The sequence below is a fragment of the Macrosteles quadrilineatus genome, unplaced genomic scaffold (genome assembly GCF_028750875.1).
Source record: "Macrosteles quadrilineatus isolate MER2022 unplaced genomic scaffold, UCM_ALF_1.0 Scaffold_11__1_contigs__length_5352618, whole genome shotgun sequence".
NCBI lineage: Eukaryota > Metazoa > Arthropoda > Insecta > Hemiptera > Cicadellidae > Macrosteles > Macrosteles quadrilineatus.
In genome coordinates this window covers 1,679,236-1,698,400 of record NW_026542604.1, presented here as the reverse complement: position 1 = coordinate 1,698,400, position 19,165 = coordinate 1,679,236, and the positions used below count along the sequence as shown (strand labels likewise).

At 34.1% G+C, this 19,165-nt stretch overlaps 1 protein-coding gene and 1 long non-coding RNA gene across 4 annotated transcripts in view; both read right to left on the bottom strand.

Moving 5' to 3' along the window:
- LOC129004788 (mucin-4-like) overlaps positions 1 to 2,706 on the bottom strand; it is a 34,130-nt gene extending 31,424 nt beyond the window's left edge. Inside the window, exons 1-3 of one of the 2 annotated variants that reach the window (XM_054433425.1) lie at positions 2,633 to 2,706; positions 1,054 to 1,246; positions 499 to 668 (exon numbers count right to left, since the gene is read on the bottom strand). In XM_054433425.1, coding sequence (XP_054289400.1) covers positions 499 to 668; positions 1,054 to 1,114 — 231 coding nt within the window. In that variant the 5' untranslated portion in view covers positions 1,115 to 1,246; positions 2,633 to 2,706. The remainder of the gene's footprint in view (positions 1 to 498; positions 669 to 1,053; positions 1,247 to 2,632) is intronic. The other variant, XM_054433426.1, reaches the window with a different exon arrangement.
- Positions 2,707 to 2,813: 107 nt separating this feature from the next.
- On the bottom strand, positions 2,814 to 13,571 carry LOC129004789 (uncharacterized). 2 transcript variants are annotated; one of them, XR_008491761.1, is made up of 4 exons: positions 13,543 to 13,571; positions 9,148 to 9,189; positions 7,888 to 7,978; positions 2,814 to 2,848 (listed from the first exon to the last, which is right to left on the bottom strand). It is a non-coding gene; the product is annotated as an uncharacterized LOC129004789 (long non-coding RNA). The 2 variants fall into 2 exon arrangements; XR_008491762.1 differs by lacking the exon at positions 13,543 to 13,571 and adding an exon at positions 11,972 to 12,251.
- Positions 13,572 to 19,165: the final 5,594 nt, after the last annotated feature.

Genomic DNA, 19,165 nt, shown 5'->3' with positions numbered 1-19,165 from the left:
ACAGAATGTGGACCTGAGTATAAACTACCTCATTTCATTTTCATCGTTTCATCATTTTTACACCGGATATTCGACAGCAAATGGAAATATATTACTTTGTACAACACTGACACACATTTTAAAGTGAATAATGAGTGTGTGAATGGGATGATTGCTTTGTTACTGAGTAAGATTAACAGGTGGTTCTTTAGCCGACCATAAAAAACCACTGACCAATTGAGGTTAAGATAAACTAATGATTGATTTGTGTTAACCTTGATACTAAAAATAACTGAACTGAATTGATAATAAAATTTTATTGGATATTAAGATTTCACAAAAAAAGTGTATAAAAACTTTAATCAAATAAAAAACAAAGCAACTAATTTGGTACTTGACTAGTTGCAAACAATATTCAACTCAACCCAGCTTGACTGAAAAATCCACTTCTCGCACACCCCTATCTACTAGTTATTTACATAAAAACCTAAGCAATACAATGACCTTGTTGACAGTCACCTGATTGAGCAGGATAGTTTGCTGGGCGGGGGCAGGTATGGTGATGGCGGGGCTGGTAGACGGCTGTGGTGCTGATTGCTTGTTGGGGGTGGCAGCACTGCCCGGGGGCTTCGGTAGAATTTGTGGCGGCTGCTTTGTCTTCATTGTAGAAACGCCACTACCCACCCCTACTGTAAAATTATTATTAATTTTTACTTGAACAATATTAGCTATGTCTTGATATTTGCAAGGATCTACATTTCCTTACTATAAAGGGAGTGATTTATCAGAAACCAGCAGATACTTATCTCTGTAACCCTCGCAATAATATTTAAAACTATGTTCCAACAGTTTGTTTTGAAATGTATTTATCCTGATAAATAACCTGTTTCAATGATTCAAAATAATGTAATTTTCAATTCTAAGAAGAATTGCCCTTGTCTTTGAATACTGAAGTAGACATCTTATCTAAAACATCTGTAGCCCATTTTACACCAAAAAAGAACATAAATGTCCGCAGAGTGTGTTACAACCTTTAGTTTTTTGTGACCGTGAAAGTGACTGTAATATAATTACCGGTGTTCCGTGTCGCCTGCTGGAATATCTGCAGGACCTGTGGCACCTGAGGAGCCCCCATCACCTGGTGGTTGATGATGGTGGGGGGTTGAGGGGTGACGACTCGCTGCTGCTGGGAGGGGGACGGCGTAAGTCGTGAAGAGAAAGGCGACCCAGGCTTGACACTAGCCTGACCACCGACTCCCACGCCCACCTACATCATTCCGTACCATTCATTCCTTCCACTCTATTTACTACCATTCTTCCTTTTACTCTTTAATCAATTTTGTGTTGTGCTATAGCATAAAAAAGGAAAAACATATGTGAGAAAGTTTCACCCCTACCCTGTTTGGAAATCTACTTCTTTACCTCATCATCAATATTATATCAAAAGAATAATGAAAACTTACGGCAAAGTGCAACATAGGTTATAGAATCAATATGGTTGGTAAAAACAGGGCGACAGTATTCAGCAATCCATATAACCATATTAAATGGAAAAACCATCTTATTTTAATCCAATATGAATTCAATATTTTAAACAGGAGTGTATTTTAGGAATAGTTGAAACAAAAATAGTAGATTAAAAACAATCAACTGATGAATTGTTTATTAGAGTTCTTATTGCTAGCTTAGTGGTTAGCATCTAGAACTTAAGTGCAGAAATGGATAGCTAGGATCACCAACATATCCACAAAAATTCCAGAGGTTGGGACCGTCTTCATAAATAAATAATATTTTTATTGTCGTAAAACAATAATTATTAGCATTGACAGTCTTAAAATACAGTCAGAGCCAGACATAACCAACATGATTGGAAGTGAATAATCTATAGCCTATAACTAACTAAATCCAAAAGTATTTTTGATTGATTTATTTACTCTACTTAAAAATGAATACAATGCTAATAAAAAAAATATTTTAGAGAATAAAAGGGGTTGTCCAAAAGCCATTTGTAGAGTATAGTTTTAAAAAGTATTTTCACGATATTTTGGTATTACAGTCGGACCTCAACATCTTGAATTTGAAGGGGGTATGATAAAAATTTGAGTTATCAAGTTTTTCAAGTGAGGTTCGAGTTATGAAGGTGCTATACGAAATAGTTCGAGATACTGAGGTGTTGGGGTCTGAAAGTGATGTTATGTCACAGACTTTATAACTCAACTTTTACGTGCTAAACCTTTATAAATTTAACTCAAACTTTATACGTACTAAAGAGTAACTATGGAAGCAAAATAAAACAATTTTAATGCACATAAAGTACTGTATTTATTATTTAGCAATAATTGTAATTTATTGTTAACGCAGGTTCACTGGAACTTTAAAAAAAAGTAAACAACATAAAAACTGTACAATCTCCATACATCCAAATACAGTACTACAATACAAATAATGAAAAATAGCTGTGAAAAATACTAAGCAACAATTGTATATGGATACACAGTAGGTACTGTATTTATCATGTTTGGTGTTATTGAGGTTAAACGCAAGTCCTGTTTAGTAACATTGTGTAAGCCTAGTGTATGGAACAAGTTAATGAATAAGTTTGATAGAGTACATTAAAAGCCTACTAAACAAAGAAAAAAAGTCAAATACATACCTGTTGTATGCTGGAGGTGTGGCCGACCTGCTGTATAATACTCGCTTGGCGCACATGGTGGTGTAGTATGCTGTGTGTCGTGTGACCGAGGATCTCGGGGTAGAATGTCGGAGCCTGAGGTGTCAACACATACTGTCCGCCACCCTGGCCGTGCAGGGTCACCGTCACTGCCCCTCCCCCCTCCCCTACCCCCAGCTGCTGTTGTAACTGCTGAATCTGCGACAAACACAATTAATGTGGTACCGTAATAAACTATGTAGTAAACTTTGTTCAGCACTTATAAACTTACAGAGTACCAGTCCTTCGTACGGGGTTGGAATCTATATCTATAAAAGAGAAAGTATGTATGTATGTATGTATGTATGTACCCTATGAACTCCGAAACCGCTCGACAGATTGTAATGAAACTTTCAGGCATTATTGAGCATTATTTAAGTATGGTTTGTGTGAAGTTTGGTACAGATCCGTCGAAAGGGCTTCACCCTAGAGGGTTTTAAGGGGTCCAATGTCAAACTTTTAGAACTACAATGTTTACAAATAAATATAATTTAAAAGCAGATGTTTACTTTCACCTACTGTTTTGTAGGTTTAAAATAATCACAACATTCTGTATTAGTCATTATTGGAAATAATGCCACACTGTTTCCACAGAATGCAGCACAGAAAACTAATTTACTTTTGGATAATTCCAAATATATTAAACCCCAATCGCAGCAAACCTGTGCACTCAACAACGTTTAAATTCTCCACTATTAAATATTTAAACATAAAAGTAAAAACTTTTATCAAAGTAATATGAAAAATAAAATGGATGGCAATGCCTTAATATTTTTATCTTTTGTTCTATATTATTAAGTGAATAATAATCGTAAGTGCTATCTCAGGTATTGAAATGCCTCCCAATTTGTCAATAACCCACTACTTGACTGTCATTAAAAGAAGGAACTCCAATCATTCCAATTTCGAAACTTAAATCCACCCAAGCTATGCAACGGAACCAGACTGACGATTAAAAAAAATGACAACAAACTTGATTGAAGCAACAATCATCAGTGGTTAGTTTAAAGGAGAAATAGTCTTAATCCCAAGAATACCGATGATTTCCTCCGAATTACCCTTTGAGTTCAAGCGACTACAATTTCCTTGCTTTCACAATGACCATAATAAGGAACAAGTACAATCCCTGAGTATCAGTTTTATACTTAACTGCTGGTTGTATAAAATGCTTATTTCAGTTATGGGAGTGGACACGGTTTAAGAACATTTGGTTCTTATAATTTATATGGTATGCTATAGTATATAGCACATCTACCATAGCCATCATGTTCTACCACTGTACCTAAACCATAGAAAAAAGTAAAGTTCTCATTGTGCTTTTAAAGTTTAGCTTTTTGTTGCTAGTTGGTTGAAATTAGCTGTTGTCATAAATGCAAAAAAATAATAATAATAATAATAATAGTGCTGCACCCTGTTGGTAAACCTTATAACTTTTTTAATGCTTTTTTAATATCATAGAACCAACTTGTGCAGTTGAAACAGCTGACAAAATCCTTTAATTACTTTTAAATATGAAAACTCATGACATAAGGTAAACATGGGAAACTCCAGAGCCACTGGGGCGGAGCCCGAAAGGATTCTTGAGATAAGAATATGTCTGTATGTTAAGAGTCTTCCTTAGTGGAAGCCATGTTGGATTTCTTCCCCATAAGAACAATGTTAAACATTACATCATTTGTGGACACGTAACGGCGTTATTTGTTAAGATATAGCTTTGAAATTTATAATTTGTATTTTGAACGTAATAGACTCGTGACTGAGGTTTTTGAATTTCGAAAATCCATTTTCATTTCCTTTCAATAATTAGCTTAATTTTAAGCTAATTAATAATCAATTATTCATTATAAAAATTAAAAATTGTGAAATAAAAAACGTCAATCTCTAGAGGACCGCAATTCCTTAAATTTAACTCCTTATACATAATTATATGACAATTTGCTGATGAGATATTTGGACCCAAAGTTAACATTGTTCTTATGGGGAAGAAATCCAACATGGCTTCCACTAAGGAAGACTCTTAATCGGAAATGTGAGCTATCATCATACCAAATCTTAACCCTGTCGGTTTAGTATTTTTCGCGTTTACTTTTCACAAACATCCATCCATCCATCCAAACTCTCTCCTCACTTATAATATTAGTAGGATAAATTTTAAGGGGTTTTGTCAGCAGCTATATTGTTATTGTAGGCTATTTGTTTAACACGTTCGCTACCGCAATACCAAATTTTTCATTCACATAGACCAGCGACGCAAATATGCGACAGCCGGTTTCTATCCACAGACTGCCGTCGCGCACATTAAAATAGATTGATAACGCATATTTGCATCGGTGTTCAAAGGTTATCAAAAGGCTTATATCTTTGTAACGGTCTATTTGAAGGCACTGAATTCTCTGCGGTGGTCTACAGGGATGTCTGACGCACAACTGCGTCACTTGGTCTGTGGATATGATTATTAATGGCGTCATATGATAGTTTGAAAAACTGGTCTTTACTTTTCTTCATCACTGTGCAGTATGTATGCTGCATTATCCTATGTAGCTTTTATATTTGTTCCATTATAAACTGTTCTTGAATAATCTGTTGTTTTTAATTACTTTCATCTCAAAACATAAACAAAAATGAACTGTCGCATATGTATGTGGCGTTTGGGCTATTTAAAGAAAAGTATAATAATTTTCACTATTGTCTTCACTATAGACCGGGTGTCGCAAATATGCGACATTACAAAAGGTTATCAACAATATTAGAAAAAAGAATATCTATCTATATATATAATACGCTAAGCCGATTTTTGTAAACAGAACTCCTCCCTCATTTTTGGACCGATTTTGATAATTAAAGTGTCAAAAGAATGGCCCTGATCTGTAGTTTTGCAAAGTCTTTTTAATTTTTTTGAAATTTTTATTAGTTTGGGCAGGATCTTCCATCAAAGTTGGGTTTTCTCCCATAAGATTAACATGGGAAAATCTAAATATTTAATTGGAAACTTTGTCTCCACTAATTTGAGAGAACGGCTGGACGTGGAAACTTGGTAGAGGTGTCCAAAGAAAGGTCTTTGTCTGTAGATGAGTTATCAAAAGAAACACGAAGTAAATTCCCTTAGGGCTCTGCCCCAGAAGCCTTTAAAGATACCTCGACAAATTTGTTCACATTTTGGCCATGTGGATAATACTTTTTAATGAAACAGCTGTTGATTTTTCAATTGTGTTTTAAACAACACACATTTATTGGGAGTTACTAAATTGTCCAAAAAGAAGTATTTGCAATGCTATTTTCTGATTTTAAAATTTATTTTCTTCTGCATCATGTCATGTTTTGCAATATAACATTCCATTACGAAATCAGTGGAAATTCCTTTTATCACAGAACTCTTACAATAATTTCTTATTGAACTATCTTATATCTGCTGTACGGGCTGTTGTCTGCCTTTTCCCCCACTTTTGCCTATATTTTATCATATTATTCTACAGATCATCATAGGTTCACGAGATTATTGTTATACATGTTTTCAATCATTGGAAAAATTTTAGATTGTGTAATACAATACAAAATTGTACAATTGCAGAAGGGCACGTTGCTTATTTGAGCAGTGCCATATTTTGCTCAATAATAGTAGTTTACAGCAACTGGATAAAACATTTTACAATATTTTTGTAGAAATATGTGCATGATTTAGAAAGTCATTAAGCTGTAAAACTGCAATTTACTACAGAAGTTTCAGAGAGGTTACTTCGATGTTGTTAATTCAGCTTAGTGAAAACATAATATAGATAAGTATACAAATAAGAATTTGAACTCTTAGAGAGCCTTTGAATGTTATTAGAATAACGAAATGGGTTGTGCATGTTTACTAACGCTACTCAGCAACAAAAACCATTTAATTTATCTCTAAAAATATATTCTTAAAGTGCACTGAGCAGCAGCCTCGAAAATACTATGTAACTTACCCATATAGTTACAAAATGCTCAGACTCACATTGTGACATTTATAATTCGGCTTATATTTCTCCAGCAGATTATTTATCAGCAGAAGAAGTTTATTGTGCTCTTATCGTGTGTAATAACGTCCAAAAACAGAAACCTGTCCTAAAATGGTACCTATCTTGACAAATTACTTGAAGTGGTCTATATTACGGACCGTGGCTCACTGGGTTGTTAACATGATTTAAAATAACACAACATTTTTGCTGTAAAAAAGACACAAAGAGTAAATACTATTTAAGCAGCTACTGTCATGACAGAAAGGTCATATTCCTTTTAAACTAGATCACATCATCCTTTATAAGATACGTTGTTTAACAATGCATGTAAACGTCAATATTTAAGTAACAGCCAATTTACAGTATTTATTGTTTTTTCCAAATGCCGCATTGTTATGTAATTTGAATTATTTGTTGCCAATGAAGCCGCACAACCATATAAACGAGGAGGTCCCTAACAGTTCAAAAGTAAAAGCCAACTTCACTTCAAGTATATTCCACTACACCTAACTTTCCGTAGATGAATAATTAGCGTAAGCCTTTGACAGTGACCGTCGATTTCGACGGGTTTCACCTAGTATCATTTACATACACGACTGCAGTGTATTACAAAGTAAATGATTGCTGTTTAACAGGTTTTTGCCCGTGGTCTGTGTGTACTATTAACCAAGTGACAGCCGGTCTAAGTGTAAGATTAAATTGTATACCTTGGTCCGTGGCAATTATCGCGGCGTCGCATGTATGCAACGCTCGGCAGCGAACGTGTTAAGATGACAACATGATTATGACCTTAGAGTCAAAACAAGTAGGTAGTTGTTTAATAAAATGAATTTAATAGGTTACTAGTGTTTAATACTGCATTCAATTGTGTTGTGTATATACATACATATATGTCCGTGAACGTGATAACTTGAGTATACTACCATTGACTATACACAGAATGTTCTGTGTATAGTCAATGGTACTACACAAAGTCTGATCAATGGCCGAGTGGTCCAAGGTGTTGTACGTATCTCAGGGAGTCTTGTTTTGGTCAAGTTTGGTAGGTTTTAAATAATTTAGGGCTGTCTCAAAGTTAGTTAACAGATCAAAAATTATTTCTTTGATTGTTTTTATGAGTCAAGGGAAACATAATAAAAATGGGCATGATTAAATCATGAATAATTGATGAAGTTCAAAGGACCTGAGGATATTGTACAAAACAGTTGTGCTTACCTGCTGAGGTGTGAGCAGCAGCGAGCTGCCAGGGCGCCCGTCCAATAAGCTCTGAGGTAGCGAGTCCACGATGCCTTCCTTGTGCTGCACTCTGCAACAACCATCACAGCATACTTTAGAAGCACCGTACAAAATATATTTTTGAAAACATATACGAATAGTAGGGTTTAAATTTTGAGATATAGGCTGTGTGAATCATGGGAAAACTAGACCTACTGAGTGGTATTAATCAGTGTAGTGAAGTTAAATTTAGGCCTACCTACAAGGCTAAATCCAGATTAGCTTGTTGACATAAAGAACCCTTAAAAGAAGATGGATAAATTCTTTTGTCAGGTTCTCAACTTTTCTTCATACCTATGTATACCTAAATGTAACAATTCACTCTTCTAAGAACAAGAATTAGAACAAATACCCCCGCCGCAGCAAACCTGCAGACTAAGCAAATTTCATCTTGTCTGATTACATATTTTATAAAATATTTCCTTAAATAAGACATATTTATTCCCAATTTAAATAACATTAGATTTAACGAGTGCTTAGGTTTTCTGCTATGGGGAAGGTAAACAGTGTTTTTTGACCAACTGTCAATTAGTAGGCCTATAGAATGAAATAAATAAATTTGCCAAATTTGATCAACATATCCATAAACAAGTAGGCCTAAACTACAACAGTTTTCATTTTATCCATAAGAATAACATGGGAATTTTAAATTTGCACTTTTTTTAATTTTCTGTAACCATTAGACATACAACAATGCTTCAATATACTAAATTATTTATTTGATTAAGTTCTGCAAAATGGTTGGGAAAGAAATTCCAGAATTTTATGTTTTTAGGGTCAAAAATGGGAAAACCCCATTTTTATCCCATAAAACCCCGTTCACATAGTCCGATCATGCTAGTTCGGGAACTCGTTCGAATATATGTAGGTTTACACGTTTATACTAAATTTCATCAAGATCGGATGATTTTTGTTTGAGTTATTGTGTTAACGGACATATATATATATATATATATATGAATTTTAACGGGTGTTGTTTTTGGCCTCTGGGGACCTCTAAACGAAAAAGTAAATCGGTCCCGGGTCCAGGTCTTACCATGAGAACTACGGTATTAGCTTATTCCCTATAGGCTATGGGAAATTCGCTAAAAACACTTTCAAACGCCAATTTTGTTTGAATTGAAACGAAAATGAGCTAGTAAACCGAGTCTTTGACTATACAATCTGATTCATTAGAGTTATCGTATTTAATATACTCACAAATCCAGCACTGGAGGGCACACACACCAATGCTAAGCATATCTGAAACCAAAGTTATTCAGAACTAAATTAGTACTCAAATCTCTCTCTACCAGACAAACACATTAGCTACATCTCATCAAGAAAATTGAAAAAGTTGTCTACTTAGTGCTGTGGAAGCTACAATAATTTAAGTCTACATAAGCCCAAGACTAATCTTACTTCTTTAAACTATCTTACATAGGTCACTTAAAAACCCCCATACTTACAATAGGCTACGGGTCCAAGAGCGAAAATCGGAAATAAAGAGGCATTGCATGATTAAAGAATTTAATAGGCTTAAGGATCTTTATCCCCTCCTCGGCTACAGATTCATAAATATTAATCAAGTTAAGTTTATTCTAAAAGTCCATAAGCCACCAGTGCTTCAATGCAACAATGCTTCAATATACTAAATTATTTCTTTTTTTAAGCTCTACAAAATGGGAAAAACCTATTTTTACCCCATAAAACACCGTTCACATGGTCCGATCATGCTTTTTCGCGGATTCATAATTAATAACCATTAAGTTTACTCTTAAAGTCCATAAACCACCATGTTGGGAAAAAAAACAATTTCTCGGATGTAACCTAAATGGAGATGATTGGTCTGCATCTTAAGAATCTATCAGTTTGCTGATAGCAGACCAGTGGGGCCTAATTTATGCAGAAAAAATCATTCTAAGGAAGCAGTGGACTTAAGAACTGGGCTGGGTAATGTTAAAATTAGGCAAATGTAATGGAGACTGAGTCATCATCAGTCTTGTAGCTGTAGCAAAGTTCAAACTAAGCTACAAGTTAAATCATGTAGTCAGTGAACCTATGGCGTTTTGGCAAAAGACTGGCTGGTTTATGCTAGATTAGAAAAGTAAGGTTACATTAGTTAATGCTGGTTTGGAAAGAGGTGTTTTGCCTTGGATTTGGCATCATTTTTAACTTTTTCACAGCGATCAAAGCTCTTTTCACAGTGATCGATGTGGAAACCTAGAGACTAACTAAATCATAAGTTTAGGCCTAAATTATTCAATATACATAACTACCTGCAATAAGTACAGTAGAACCTCGCTAATCCGTCACCTACGGGACCGGGAGCATGGTCGGAACAGCATAAAGGCCGGATTATCAGAGGAACGTTTTCATTGACATAAAACGTAGTAAAACTGTATTTTGAACAGACCACGGAGTCGGATAACTATGGTTTGTCCAACAGGACATAAAATGGTTATTTCCAACTCATAAACAACGCCTAATACTAGCTGTAAATGGACTTTAATGTGATAAGTTTGCATTATATTAGGTACGGTACATCATAAAATTACAATTAGTAGGCCATTGCGCAATCATGATAAATACGTTACCTAGATGTCATTATCCTTGGTTCAGTAATAAAAAATGTAACGTTTAAAATCACAGCTTTTTCAAACTTTTACTCAAACAAAGAAATAGCCAAACACTGTACAGCAAAATAAAGAACAGAACAGAAAGTCTAGTAACCTAGCTAGTCATAGGTTACTGCTACGCTTTTTCAATACAGAAGAATGTTGATAAAAACAATAGACAAAAAATATAAAAGTAGCCTATCAAATAATATATAGTACACTTATAAAATCATCGCTTTTTCTTTTAATCTTTTTTATTCTTTCTTCAGTTTCTCTTCGTCCACCCATTCAACATGTTTCCATGGTTACTAAGTTATCACCCAATCACAGGCTACTAAAGTGTTCATGATTACCAAATACCCAGTCACAAAATGTTGAGACATAGCAAACCCACAGCAGACAGATACATCTGATACACATGTGTCATGTATAAGCCTAAAAGGAGAAGACTATTGTCAGTGCCAACGGATAGCTTTACCTTGAAGCTTTGATCGATATTCCTTGTTTAGCTTCCATTTTATTTTTGTCAAATGAACTGTGATTTTTCAAAAACAATAATGTGGGAGCCTACTTAAAATTAATAATGGGCAGAAATTGTTAGATGTAACTCACAACGAATTTCGGCACATCATACCCTACATTACTAAAAAACACAATTTATGAAGTTTTCTAGTTTTTTTTTTTTACTTGGACAATGAGGTTATGTTAGCGGAAGCCTAACTTATTGTGTTGGTGGCACAGTCTGACCAAGCGAGGAGTCGGACCATCGGAGGTCTGATTAGCTAGGTTTTACTGTATTGCATTAGCCTACAGCTTATTTACCTAAACTTACAGTGGGTAACTTATTTACCTAACTTAGGCTAAGTTATTTAGAAGTTTAGATCCTAGGTTTTTTTAACAGAGAGCCAGGCTTATAAGTAGGCCCAAGCATGATGAACCATCGCAGCTGAAACAGCTTAGTGTGCGCACAAGAGATCCTAAGCTACTGACACATTCAAGTTGAAAATTGGGCCTATGTTAGTAAGTAACCAATTTCAGAGTGTCATATTAAGATCAGGTTAGGCTGTTTAAAATTAGGATAATCAACACGCAAGGTAGGCTAGGCCTACTAACAGACTAGCAAGCAGGGAATGCCTTGGCTATTCGATTTTGGTCTCTTGAGGTTAGAATTTTAGAATTAAGACCTCAGGCCTTGGATTGATTAACAAACTAAAAAGTATTAGGCTACAGCCTGTATTTAAATTAAAAATAACTTTATAATAAGCTATTATGTCAAACATATAAGTTTTATTCAAATACTACGGTAGGCCTACTGTATGCTCTACAGGACTAAAAGGCTAGGGCCGTGTTCTCTGAGGTCAACATGAACAAAGACAAGAAAATTATAACTGAAATATTACAAACAACACAATTTATGTCATACTTACAACTATTCAGTACTATTTCATGCTGCATTTAAGTTATGAACTGCATGTTTACTACACGATAATTATTACAAAAATCACTATTTAAGAATAACAATAAACAAACGGGTTTAATACAACAGCACATCTCCATAACGAAAATTCGAAACTATCGCGTAAACATAACCATAAACGAACACATTTCTGTCATTAGATTTTAATTTACAATTGTACACTTCATTCTCACTTTAACTTCAAGACGCATAATTAATTACGATATTGATTAATGAAACAGCGATTCACAATCGCGTTGATGCTTGAGGTTTAACAAACGGCCATCTTCATTTTGCCTTTTGCCAATGCCATTGCCATTACAATGTTGCCATAATCGCAGAATGTTTAGAGAAGCTGGAACAAATGCTGCCAACCGGATGACACAATAGTCAAACAAGAAGATGCCTTAAATTATTTGTTTGATAATTAAAATTGTTAATGATTCAATAAAAAAACAATTTGCATAAATGAATGCAAATGAACTGCTTTGGAGTTTAATGGACTTCATTTTAGAAGTTAGTTATTGTACCAAAATTGCAATAAATAAAGATAATAGTGATGTTATTTCTTTGAAATTCCTTATTTCAAATTACTGAATTTGTAATGCAATTTAGTTTAGTACAATACTGCAAGAAATAAATGTGATGGGATATTTGCCTCAATAAAAAATAAAAAATAAATAATTTATTTATTCCTTATTAGGCTATGACAGATAGGAAAATAAATCACAGGTTAACAAAGTTTGTTTTTTGTGCATGTAGCCAAGTTCCATTTATAAATATTATGACATACGAATCGTATTTCAAGCTCAGTCTCCATAAATTAAGGTATAATATTGATTACCTAGGGCTTGGTAAATAATCGTTCAAATAATAATTCCGCTTTCATGGCAATGTCGGGGGGGGGGGGAAGAACAAGCACAGGCAGCAGAAACAAATCTTTATTATAGGTAGTTGATTTACGGGACCTAATTGTCCTGTCTTAGATGGATGGGATCTTTTTTGTAGCCAGTCTAAAATTGAACTTTAGCACGCTCCCCTCTAACTTCTAATGATTGCGAAGGCCGTCCAATAAGCCTCGGGTGGGTAGAGATGGTAGGAGGGGTGGCACAGAAAACACAGTGGGGAAGAGAGTGGAGAGGGGAATCAGGAAATTGAAGGCGGGGGGAGGAGGGGTTCCCTAGTCCCTACTACAGTGATCACTAGCCAGGATTCAGCTCACGTGAAGATAACGCGATCAGTTTACTTTGTGGAACCGTGCAGTCACTTCAGTGAATAGTATTTTGGTGCTAATAAAGTGATAAAGTTAGTGTTGTGAAATCAAGGTGTTCTCACGGATGACCGAACCTTGTTATCTCCTTTGTGTATCAGAGCAAAGATTAAATTCACTAATTATTCATAGTAATAATTCTATAGTGCATTGTTTTATAGTGAATAGATAGTAAGAGATTGTATATTTGATCGTTTGTACTATCGGCAAGCATGCAACCCGTATTCTCTACAAAATGGTATGAACAAAATGCGTAATCAGAAAACACTTACCCGTGGTGTAACGTGCCTATGTCCTACGGGGCCCACAGAACACAAAACAAGTATTCCGTTGCTCCTATTGGACATGACGTCACAAACACAAATGCAGTGCAATCGATGGAGTGACATGAGTCAGATTAAAGCTTAACTAATCAATTTAAATAGTTTTTCATGAAGTAACATGATTCTATTTAAAACAGTCATTAGTTTACCGGTTCATATGTGGAGTTATTTTCTAATAATAGTAATGTATGATTTAATTGTTTGTTTCAATTAATATTTAGTGTGGCGTCAGATGTGTTCCGGATAAAGTAGTTCACGGATTAGATTTTGTTTCTGAATCCACGGAGGGAGGCATGGCATAGCGGGGTTCATGTTTTGCATTTTTAGAACTGGAGGGGCTTTCTGGTAACTAAAACCATGAAATAGATTAGAAGGGAGGGAATTTGATTGAAGGTACGATGGAAAGTTCAACATAGCCGTGGTGGGGTGGGCGGTGTCTTGCGTCCGACCAATGGCGTTCTGGATTTGATATGGAGGGGCGTGGTTTATTTTGATTGCACACATTCATGACAATATCCTAAAAACGGATCTCGTTTCCTTTCTTTTTCTTTTCATGTATTAGATCTTCAAAGTACAGAGGAGTTTCTTGCGTGGTAGTTCAAAGTACCATAACCATAGCATAGGAAGCGAAGCCGCCAGTCTTCTCCTTTCTCCTTTTCCCCGTAGTGAATGTAGTTTCGTCTGCCCTTCCATTCCTATCGTCTGCGGCTCTTCATGTTTATTTATGCTATGTTTTAGTTTACCATATGGCGTTCTCTAACCCACGAATTTGAAATAGGCCATTTATCTTTTTCCTCCTAATAAATTTCATTGTTTAAAATTTACTGTCTCTTGACAAAGATTTGTATAGGATAGGCCTAGCCTGTTTGTCGATTTATCTTGGTTGACCATTAAAAATAGGCTAACACATTCTTCTTCTGCCTGCAATTTAGAAGACTAGGCCTAGGTCTATCATGTATATTTTTTTAAAACCCTAAACCTATAGACTAGCCTAATAATTAGTGGCTGCACTTTAGTTTACGTCCTACTCTCATTCGAATGAATATAACGATCGATATATCGATTATTTCATTCAATAGGCCTATAACTTAAACAAGTTTGGTTAGTTAGGTTAGGTTAACCTAACTAACCGAATGAAATAATTGATTTATCAAATAATCTATATAAGTTATCGATATATTCATTTGAATAAGTGTAGGACGTAAACTAAAGTGCAGCCAGTTTAACAGGTTAGTTAAAAACAAAGGTAGGCCTAGTTAAGAAGTTAGTTTAAAACAGTTTCCATTTTTTAATCCATCTTAAGTTTATGTATTAATTAAGTTAACCTAAGTTATTTTGCCTAAACTGGGATCAGTTGTCAATTTGTAATTTAAATGCTTTTAAAGATATACAATGAATACAATGAATTTATTTGGCCAATCAACAACAAAATTGTTACAGGCTATGTCAATGTACAAGCATAAAATAAAATAAATATCAAGACTTAAAAATCAAACCAAGCAAAGATGTGCATGCACTATGCAAAAACAGCAAACAGGCTGTTCAGAGGAAAACTTAACTAAATACAGTTTCAAAAAACTCTTTGAATTTGAAAAAAGGATAATTTGAAAAAAGGATAAAAAGGAATTTGAATATAAAAACAGTAGGAGTATGGATCGTAAAGGAAAACAAAAATATCGATACCGGTATAGCCTATAACAAAATCATCGATTAAACTTAAAATATGAGCTATTAATTTACAGCTGTGTTTAAAGAATAAGTCAGCCTTATTTACTAACAAGACTACAAGATCGAGCCACTCATCCTACACTCATCTCCATTCATACTAACTTGACTTAAAATATCTAATGGTCGCCATTTCATTGAAAGCTATTAAAACATTAATGAATGTCCCCTTTAACAGGAAAGTAAGTTAACTTAGCTTACCCTTATTTCAATCTACTACCTATCTTAAGTGACTTTTTCTGGTGAACGCTCAAGTTTCATGTGTAAGGCAAACCCGAACACAGGAACAGCACATTCCATATGTGAGGGTTGGTTTAAACTTGATGTAAAAAGGCGAACACGAGGACAGGAACAATTGGAGTGAATGCTAGAAGGTCACTTTTGGTGTAAGTTATGAATCTTATGCTTCTGATTCGTGGATACTTTTAATCATGATGAAAAAGAACATAGGCTACACACAGATTAGATTGGTAGACTACACCTTTTGAAGTAAAATTAAAGCTATATAGTAGAACCTCAATCGACACTTGACTTAGTAGACTAAGGGGGTGTCGAGCTAACTTATCGAAATGTCGGACTAGGCCTAGGAAATATGGAGAAAATGAAGTTAGACATTTAAGTTTCACTCAGGTAGTATTTAAAACGTGAGATGAATCAAACAAATTTGTTGAATAGGCCTACTATTTAACTTGCTTAACTCCAAATAACTCAAAAGGTCAAAAACGATTTAATAATTTGTAGGCCTATACCAATTAAAAGATAAAATTTCAAACTTTTATTTTATTACATTTAAGTTAAATGAACTTTCCCTAAGCATAACAAAGAGGTCAATGTAATTTAGCACAAAAGTGAACAAGAATTGCGAGTAAAATCAGTTGCTCCATGCAAGTTACGCATCACTAAACTGCCAAACATGGTGTGTTTAGAAGAATCAATGCAAGGAGTCAAAATAACAATGCAGTCACTTTTTTTTGTGAATTAATGTGTTGTGAAGTGGCATGAGCGACCTTAATAGGTATTCACAGTTGTAAACATAATAGCCTATTAAAAAACTTTTGCAAAACTTATGACAGCTAGCCTGGCCATACTACTAGACCAAATTACACGTGGGTTGTAAAAAAAAAATGGTTATCGGTCCTATATGTGCAGGTTTTATTTGAATTTTGAAAATATTTATGTTAGTTGGATCAAAAATGGTAATTTAACTATTTAAATATTTAAGCTTATGGCAGCCGACCATACTACTGGCATAGATGGAAGTAACTTTATAGGCTACAGTATATGCTACTGGACCGATTTAGACGCGGGTTGTACGAAAAGAGCGGTTATCAGTCCTATATGTACAGATGTTATTTGTATTTTGAGAATATTTTTGCTAGCCTAATTGGGTCAAAAATGGAAATTCAACTTTTCTTATGGAGATTTATCATGGGGCCAAATTTTTTATCTTACGACAACCACCCTGACCATACTACTTGACCGATTTACACGCAGGTTGTACCAAACCCGCAAACCAAAAGAAAGGTTATCGGTCCTATATATGCAGGTTTTATTCTTTTTTTAAGAATATTTATGTTAATTGGGTCAAAAATTTAAATTCAACTTTTCTTATGGAGATTTAACATGTGGCTAATTCTATGTAGCCTATTAATAGAGAAGCATGTTTATAAAAAACCTGCAGTGGAATTCTCTGTTTTTTTCTGTTTTTTTTTGTATCGTATCTACCTGAAAAATGATTGTATTTTGAATATTTTTACATTTCTATATAGGGAAGTAAATTAATTTAACATTTTTTCTTTCTTGGATATCACGTAAAACTATTATGTTCATAAAAAAATTATCGTATCTACCTGAAAAATTATTGTATTTTGAATATTTTTACATTTCTATATAGGGAAGTAAATTAATTTAACATTTTATCTGTCTTGGATATCACGTAAAACTTGTATGTTCATGAAAAAAAAAGTTTGCCTTTCAACTTAAAGAATTATTAGTTTTTATACTTAATTTTTAGAACAACTTAACTAGGCCTAAACGGTTATAGTTTTTAGGGTTTTCAAATATTTTATTACATTATGCTTCCTTTAAGTATATGGCTCACAAGGTTTTTTCTACGTTGGTTCTATTGGTGGAATTTATATGAATTTTCAAAAATATGTCTGCACAGTCGCTAAAATTGCACTGCCAAACAGAGTTTGCTGTGCACCAGTTGGAATTTATCAACTTACATCTCTACTGTAAATTATTTTGCTTCTAACTGTATAACAATTTATAAATTTTAAAACTTTTAGAAATAAGAAATAAAACGTTTTTAAACTCAATAAAATAGAGAAAATAATTTATAAATATGTGGAGAGAATAAGAAATACTTGTAAGATTTAAAACAAAAAGCCTGGGGTGCATGCAATAGCTAATTTACTATTTTTAACATGTTTAGCCTCTGGATCACATAATTTACTAATAAAAAGGTTAAATACCAGTACCTGTAGTACTTGTCAGTGATCCTGGATTTTAGATCAGTGACCCAGGTTTCGAACCTAAAGGTTCATTTTCAAGCCGATACCATAGTCAAAACACAAAAGACCATTTATCGTACCGATTTTAACCGATAACCGATCTTAATTTACTATTATCTTCACCTATTGAATTATGGGTCTGACTTAGGGGAGGTACGAATGAGGCATTAGTTCAAAATTCCTCCGTGAACAGCGCTGTAGTAGAGAGCACTTTGGCAATGAAGGTTTACTAATACTAATCGCAAAAATCGTTCTGTTCATAAAATAAAATTATAAATGACTCAAATTCAATTTTATAATTTTTAAAATATAAAATTAAACTATCATAACCTAACCGAACTAACCAAACTTGCTGATAATTAAATAATATAACAAATGTTAAGTAATGAAAAAATAATTCTGTTTATTAAATAAAACTAGAAATTGCTAAATTAAAATTTATAATGACTTATAATAAAATTAAACTGTCATAACCGAACCAAACCAACCAAACTTGCTGATAATGAAAATATCTTGGACAAAAAGTTAGTGCTACCAGCGAGATTCGAACCCGGGACCTTCAGCATATCAGCCCGGCACGCTGACCACTAGACCACCGAGGCCGATGGCCACTGACCGTATTGTTTTGGTAATGGCATTCCTTCAGCTAATAAGAAGTCCACAGCTGTCATCGTAGCCTCTTCTGTACCTCCCCTGAGTAAATACCTTGAATTATTAGCTATTTTAACCTCAATTAGAAAATATAGATGTAAATCATACAAACTGGATGTACTGTATGAACATGTTTGTTTCCTTTCGGTATCTACCCCCTGTTTATTAGTATTATCTATTGCAGGCGCCCTACGTTTTTCGTTTTAAATCTTACAAGTATTCATTTTCTCTACATAGTTATATTATTTTCTTATTTATTGTGCCTTTGAAAACGTTTTATTTTTAAAAAGTTTTTTTTTATTTATAAATTATTTTCTACTATTATTCCAATGTGTAAATATGTTAAATCTCTACTGTTTTACATAACCAAAATCTTTTGCTACTATTTTTGTAATCATAAACCTCTGCTCTTTGAACAAACTGTCAAATAAAGTATTTACAGCTTCAATTGATATATTAGACTTTAGACTATTTACATTATTCCAAAATGTAAACATTGAACATGTTGAAGCCAATGGGGCTTAGCCCAAGGGAAATACGAAAATAAAATGATTTAATATTGCATTGTCATCCATTTGTAAGCTATATTTCAAGTTTAAAGTCTCTAGCTCATTTGGAAGTTAGTTTAAAATCAATTGCAGGATTTGTACCGGACAAGAAAGCGAGCGAATAAATATGTT